The 7,526-nt window shown below is 39.0% G+C and overlaps 1 protein-coding gene across 1 annotated transcript; it reads right to left on the reverse strand.

Moving 5' to 3' along the window:
- Nucleotides 1–347: 347 nt before the first annotated feature.
- Nucleotides 348–7,111, reverse strand: LOC117043800 (p53 apoptosis effector related to PMP-22-like). The gene is made up of 3 exons (XM_033143872.1): nt 6,674–7,111; nt 3,017–3,160; nt 348–1,778 (listed from the first exon to the last, which is right to left on the reverse strand). The coding sequence occupies exons 1-3, from the start codon at nt 6,873–6,875 to the stop codon at nt 1,564–1,566; spliced, it is 561 nt and encodes a 186-aa protein (XP_032999763.1). The 5' UTR covers nt 6,876–7,111; the 3' UTR covers nt 348–1,563.
- Nucleotides 7,112–7,526: the final 415 nt, after the last annotated feature.

Raw genomic sequence — 7,526 nt, forward strand, 5'->3', positions numbered from 1 at the left:
GAGGCTTACAGTATCTAAGGCTACAATTCTATACATGCTTAATAAGCATAGCATTAGCCTGTAGGATGGTCAGGATAAATGATGGGGGAAAGGAAAAACAGCAGTAACAATGCATCAACCGGGGGGGGGGTGTATTTTTTCCATCTCCCCCCACCCCCACCCAAAAAAGAATTCCTGCAGCCATCCATGATATAAAGGAACTAGCTATCAAATGGCCCATTCCTTGTGAGGCAGTTTCCAATTCAATACCTACTAAGCTTTTTCTCCCTGCAGCATCAGTTATATAATAAAGAGGCATCTGAAGATGTGTGCATGCATACGAAAGCTCATACCAAGACCAAACTTAGTTGGTCTCTAAGGTGCTACTGGAAGGAATTTTTTATATATATAATAAAGAGGGATTGTGTTGCTTCTTACCAATTGTTGTGCAGAAATACAAATATATTACAAAATAATTGCCTCAATAAAAATATAACAATAAGGACTTTTGCCACTTTCTCCCCACCCCCAAGCACTGATCACTGAGGATAGCTATGTGATTATAAAGCAAATGTATAAACAAAAAGAGATTAATACAAAAGCACGGTAGGAATATTAGCAAATTGTTACCTTGCATAGCTTTGCTTCTGTCTTATGAAAGAGCATGCGTTGTTGACTCATGCCATTAGTCTGCAGCCATTTCTCCCATTGTGGCTTACACAACATATTCGCAACACACAAGTAGGCAGGTAAAATTCCAGAAATGGAGCTCAACAAATTTAAATATATTTTCATGTGCTTAAATTTTCATTTCTGGTGGCATGAGTAGCAAACACCAGCAGAATTTGGATACCTCATGAGGGAAATTTTTTCCTGCAATATAGGAACACCTGAAGGATGTAAGGGCTGTAGATGCCAGAGAATCAACTGATAAAACATTATAGTAAAGTAACTCATCCAGTTTCAATTAACGTATTAAGCACTAAATAACATTTCAGTATTTCAGTGCTAAGTACATTCTTAGGATTTCCATTAAGTTGCCAGGTTACCTTGACTAAATAATGCTACCGCTGACAATTTCTTCTTCCACAAATCATTAAAAATCCACTAGCTAAAACAAAAGGATGTATGTGGACTGTTTTCGACCATAATGCTGCAACCAAATTCCCTTTCAATAGGAACAGATCAGATTCATTTTAAGTATGCACAATTTAATACGTAAGTCTTCAATCACACCAGTTGATTAGTGGATGCTTGATTGGTCAGTCACAGAAAGGCATTTACACTGTAACCTGCCCATTAAACAGGAAAGGTAAAAAATTCTGGTTCTTCCTAGGAACCAAAAGGGTTTATTAAAAAATCTAACTGTTCTGCATCAAACCAAAATGGGAAATGGGAATAACGTATTGTTTTTAACACCTTGGCATATTTTTCAATTTGTTTTTAAAAGCTGTTAAAGCCCCTCTACTGCTTCAATGTGTGGCTGAGGTGGTGGTGGAGGCCGAGGGATATTTTAGTCTGCACATAATCGGCATGCAAATGTTTAGGAAATCAATAACATGACTCCGTTGCTCTTCCTAGAAGTTATGCATAATAAGGTTTGACATTTCCCAAAATATGATCTTCATACAGGGGGAGGCAGCAAAAAAAGAATCCGAGACCTATACCCATAAGGCACATGGTCCACCCAAAGCCATAGGACCAGCCGAGCTGATTCCTTATAACTCCTGGGTAATTCTCACGTAAATATTTTGAGACCATTACAGCGTAGATGACAAGGCCCATTAGAGAGAATACAGCTGTGAGAAAGAAAGAAAAAACACTTTAAGTAAAAATTAGTGCTGGTGAAAACAGAAACAATATAATTCCTTCTTGCCATGAATTAAGATTAGGTTAGTGCAATGCACTCCACACAAGGTTGCCCTTAAAGAGCGTTCAGAAACTGCAGCTGGTACAAGAGACAGCATCCAAGAAATTTCTGCATTCGTTCTGCATTCAGACCATATTATGCTGTTCTTTTATCAACTGCACTTGCTTTCAATCTATTTCCAGGTTCAGTCCAAGATGCTGGTTCTTCTCTATAAAGCCCTAAAAGGCTTGCAACCCGGGTATCTGAAAGGCAGTCTCCTCCCATGGGAACCTCTCATAAGAACCTCCTCCCTGTCTAAGATTTGGTTGGTGGCAATGCAAGAAAGGGGCTTCCCTAAATGGCTTCAGCCCAGTATACCTGAAGGAGCATCTCCACCCCCATCGTTCAAGGCTGGACACTGGACCCTCATTGTGACAAGTGAAGTTACAGGGAACCAGGCAGAGGGCCTTCTCGGTAGTGGTGCCTGCCCTATGGAACACCCTCTCATCAAGGAAATAAACAACTATCTGACTTTTAGGAGACATCTGAAGGCAGCCCTGTTTAGGGAAGCTTTTAATATTTGATGAATTATTTCATTTTAATATTTTGCAGGAAGCCACCCAGAGTGGCCCAGCCAGATGAGTGAGGTATAAATAAGTTGTTGTTGTTGTTGTTACTTGTGGCAGCATCCCACGTTTGGAATTCCCATTTGAAAGAATGGCTAGTTACAGCTCATAGGAACTGGAGTTTAAATGGAGAGTCCCAGGTTCTCCATCCCTACTCTTAAAGAAAGTAGCAGAGAGAAGATTTGGTGGCTGGAGATTATGGAGCAGACCACCCATGAGGACAGTGATGATAAAGCTATAAAGACGTTAAATGGCCTGGTTTAGGAGGCATCAATTCCTAAGGCATGATTATTTTTTTTATACAGTATATATAAAAAAAGGCGGTTAACTATTTTGTCATGTGATGATAACATTCTGTAATTATTGCTGAGCAGGCTTCTGGAGGTTTGTGAATTCATGCCACTCTGCACCACCACACCCGCTGCAACTATGCAAAAAGGACACTCCTGATTCATTGTGCTCTTTAAGAAGGTCTGTTGCTCTTTCCCTACAGCTAAAGAAGCAACTGCTCTCTCCAAACCAAAGCCAGGCACCCACCCTTTGCACTGAAACACAGCCTTACCAGCAACAAAACACAGGCCTCCGATGCCTCTGATGAAGTTGAAGCGAAGCGTTGAGATGGCAAACGCGATGATGGCCAGGGCAAAACAGATCACTATGATTACAAATCCAACAAAGAAAGTGGCCGCTGCAGCCTTACCCCAGGCTGAAAATAAAAATAAAAGTTAGCTGCATTTTACTCTCTGTTATTCTAAGATAGCCGTACAAGTAGGCCTATATGCAGTGCTTTTTTCCCTTAAAAAAATGTTTAAGGGTACTCTCATTTTCCTACTCATATTGAAATACTGCCCCTCAATGAGGCTAAACTTAGATTCACAAAATGTTTAGGGATATGTGTACAACTGCGTGTGTGTGCCCCCCCTGAAAAAAGCACTGAGTATATGTAACAGTTAAAGAGGATGCGTGTCCTCCCCTTTTTGTATGAACTGGACTTTTAACATAAGTCAGGTGATAGATATTAGTTGTTTTTTTCTTCCAGAAATTTGAGTTGGAAGGAGACATCTCTGCTCTTAGCATATCCACTCATTCTACTTTCCCCTCTGTTAAACTGGATTGCCAGGTTATGGTGTTGATTCAAAAACTTATTTGTCCAGAGGTGACTGTCAAACAAAAGACATATGCATACACACAATGGCAACCAAAGCTTGGCTCAAATGACTCTTGGTTGTCTTACGAACTGTTGTATGTCTTTAGCCATAAGAATATACTGTCACATCAACACACATTAACACACTGTGTGTAGAAGCTGAAGGGAATAACCTGAAAGTGTCAGGGAATAAAGCAATTCCAGAGTACACATCTGCCTCTGGTCTTTGGGTGTCAATCAGGAATGAATGAATGAATGAATGAATGAATGAATGAATGAATGAATGAATGATTTGAACCAGTCGGCCTTGGGATTTTCATATACCTTCATGTAGGTGAAATCAATACTAAATCAGTCAGGATCTTAAAAACCTGAAACTCAATGTGTAATGTTGCAGAGCATCTGCTACTGAAATGAGTATTTAAAACACACACACACACACACACAGAGAGAGAGAGAGAGAGAGAGAGATTTTAATTCAGGTATTTAAAGTTTTTGAGGCAAACTGTTATGCCCATTAAATTATGTGCCTGAGCATATAGAGTAGGTGGGTAAATAGGTACATAGAACTGCATTACTGCTGTTTAATGAACAACACAGTCAACTGGAATTGACTCTCTCTGTCTCTCTCAGTCTATTATACTTTGTATGGGAATTGTTGCTGTCCCAACAGGCATAATCTTACAAGAGGCATTCCCCATTCTCTAGCACATGAGAGGGAATGTCTTTTTAAAAAATGGGAGTTGAAATTTGCAGTTTTGCTAACACACACACACACACAAACACAGACAGACATACAACATAGAAATATGTAAAATATACCAGCCAATTGATCAGGGGCACCTTTTTACTGGATCAAAATGGTTTTAGTCTTAATCTAACCAATTATTTGACTAAATACTATTTGAAGTCTTACTATATAATATATGTGTTTTTGCATAGCTTGATTAAAATGCTGATGTTATTTTGGAACAAAATAATGAAAAAAATAAACAATATAGAAATTATTTCTAACATATTTGAAAACATTATGCCTGCAAGGTTTTTCTCATGTTGCCACCCAGCCAATGCTCTACTGCTGGTCAATTGTTCTAAGAAGGAGAATGGGGGGAAAGCAGTCTTTTAGAGGAGAAAAGCCTAGGGAGACAAGATGCAGCCCAGAGATCTTTATCTAACTCTCCATCCATCTTTTATGCCAGGGTGGAGAACCTGTGGTACTGCATTGCTGGACTACCTCACTCATCATGCTTGACCATTGGTCATGTTGGCTCGGGATGATGGAAGTCCAACAACATCTAACACAGCCACAGGCTCCCCACCAATGTATTATGGCATTTGGCTGAAAGCCAAAGAAAAACAGAAGAATCTGTATAAGACTAATGTACACACTATCCCTTTAAAGCACATTCTTTCCCTCAAAGAATTATGTGCGCTGTAGTTTACCAATCACAGATTTGCAATGCGCTGTAGCTTACCAACAACAAACTGCAGTGCCAAGAATTCCTCAGGGAAAAGAATGCATTTTAAAACATAAAACATAATTCAAAATTTTACTTTCAGGTAAGTATGTATAGGGATTACAGCCTTAAAGTAGTGTAGTCATATACTATCTATACAGAGATACACATGAGTCAAAATGCGTCTTTTATTGTAGCGCAGATGGCCACTATCTATAGCCTGTTCTCCACACAGTCAACTGGAATTGTTTTGTTGTGCAATCTCCCCATCTTCTACCACCTAGCAGAGAGAGTTTCACGTTTATTTAATATAACCGTACATGCTTAAGAATGGCTGGAACATTACATACAAACCACAAAGGAAGATTTATAAAGCCAAATTCACATTTCTTATTTAAAGGGTGAGGAAGAAACAGAAGTATTTTGATCATTGACTCCTAAAATCAGTTCCCAAACTGACAGGAGAGCACTATGAATTAACATATCCACCAGGGAGGGGTGGTGCTGTATGTCAATTGACCAAAACGGTGAGCGCTTACTTTTTACTAGTGGGTTTGCATTTTTACATATTATGACCAGCTCATAAATTGACCCGGCCCATAACCCAGATTTTCACCTGTTGTTAATCCTGTTTCAACATTTTCCCCCCATCATGACAATTATTGCAGTTGCTGATTAACCCAACATAATCTCTTGTGAATCACAAGAGGAAGGAGAAAGAAGTCATATGGATTTCAAAACTGATGCTATATGGGAAACAGGGAGTCCGTATTAAGAAGATGCTTAAGGGAGGCCTTCATTCCAGGTCATATTTTAAGAAAGAAGTCAGAGATGAGGAATGACATCTTAGAGTAGACCAAAGTTTTTCTACTGCAGATATAGATTTGCTAAACAGAAAATTACCTAAAGTGACAGTTTGGATATATATTACACCATTTGTCCAAATAGATTTCCTTCCTATTCATTAATATTCTGCTTTCCCCACACAGTTCAACACAGGCTCTATCACATGATTCTTCTGAATATGCAAAGCTCAGTTCCACACAACAGTTCTTTACAGTATGCTTTCGTTTATGGATTCTCTGCCTGATGACATCTCCACGCTTACCCAAAACTACTTCTTGTCATGGTGGAAAGTGCAGGGGAGATAAGAAGGAAGCTGTTAACCAAACTTTGTTTATACTGTCAGCACTTGTTCTACTGTCATGGATATAAAATTGCTCCTAGAAAACTTGAGGGAAGATTACTCATTTATGTAACTGGATTTTGCCTCATTCTAGCATTTCAAGATCACTCCTTGTCATAATTGCTAAAATTCATTCTTAAAAATAATTTCTGAACATTTCTATTTTGAAGAAAAGTTTAGGAGATATTGGTCAAAGTGAGCAGAAGCACTCAAGTCCAGAATAAGAAGAAAACATGACACATATTTACCAATGAAAGATAATTACTTTCTTCTCTGAGCTCTCCTTTCAAATAGGAGATGATAGATTAAATAGATAGAGATAGATAGATAGATGATAGATAGATAGATAGATAGATAGATGATAGATATAAAGCTTGAGTAGACTAATCACTATCATTGGATCATAGTTTTTACCACTGTGATTCTTACCAAAATCCATGAGCGATATGCATTCCCATTCTTCTCGTTGAGTACATAATCTCCATAACGAGCCTTGTTGAACAAATGGTCGTGTTTCTGAGCTTACCCAGCCCCAACCAACCAGTGCGATGATACCAAAGATCATTGCTAAGCCCAGAAGAAGAGGCAAGATCCATCTGCAGCGTGTATAGTCCAGACCATATTGAACCATCTTGTTTGGGTCTTCTTTAGTGGTTTGACCGATAAGCAAAAAAGTCTTCCTACTATTTGCTTCAGCAGCCTGGGAAAAACAGTAGTTTAATAAAGGATTATGAAAAGTGTGTGTGTGTGTGTGTGTAAAAGAGAAAGGAAGAAAGACAAAGACAGTGAGCAGCTTTGTGATCCAGACAGGCGCTGAAGGAAAAGGCTCCACCTACATTTCACTGAACAAGTAGCTGCAACAAACCTGTTGAGCTGGAAAGAAAATTCAGAGCTGTGCACACCTTGAAACCCGCCCTCCCTTTTCTTTTTCTTTTTGCTGCTAATTAAATGATTATTATGACCCATTGCCATTAGCATTTTGCCCTTTCCTGGCTTTAAGATTTCACAGCAAAGAGCAGTGTGGTGTATTGACGGGAAGAGAGAAAAGAAAGATGGCGAACAACAAAAGTAGCTCTTGGTTTACCTCTATGAAGGATAAACAGAAGGTCGTGCTTAATTTTATCTTACTGTAACAGTGATGGCTTCCACTAAAGATACTTAGGAGTTGTTCCTTTGGCAAAAAGGCTTAAAATTATCTTAGAGAAATTGTGGATTCACGATAATCTGTCAAAGAAAAGGAGGCAGTGCCAGCTATGCAGCCAGCCATGTTTTGAGGCTATTT

This window comes from Lacerta agilis, chromosome 3 (assembly GCF_009819535.1).
Source record: "Lacerta agilis isolate rLacAgi1 chromosome 3, rLacAgi1.pri, whole genome shotgun sequence".
Lineage (NCBI taxonomy): Eukaryota > Metazoa > Chordata > Lepidosauria > Squamata > Lacertidae > Lacerta > Lacerta agilis.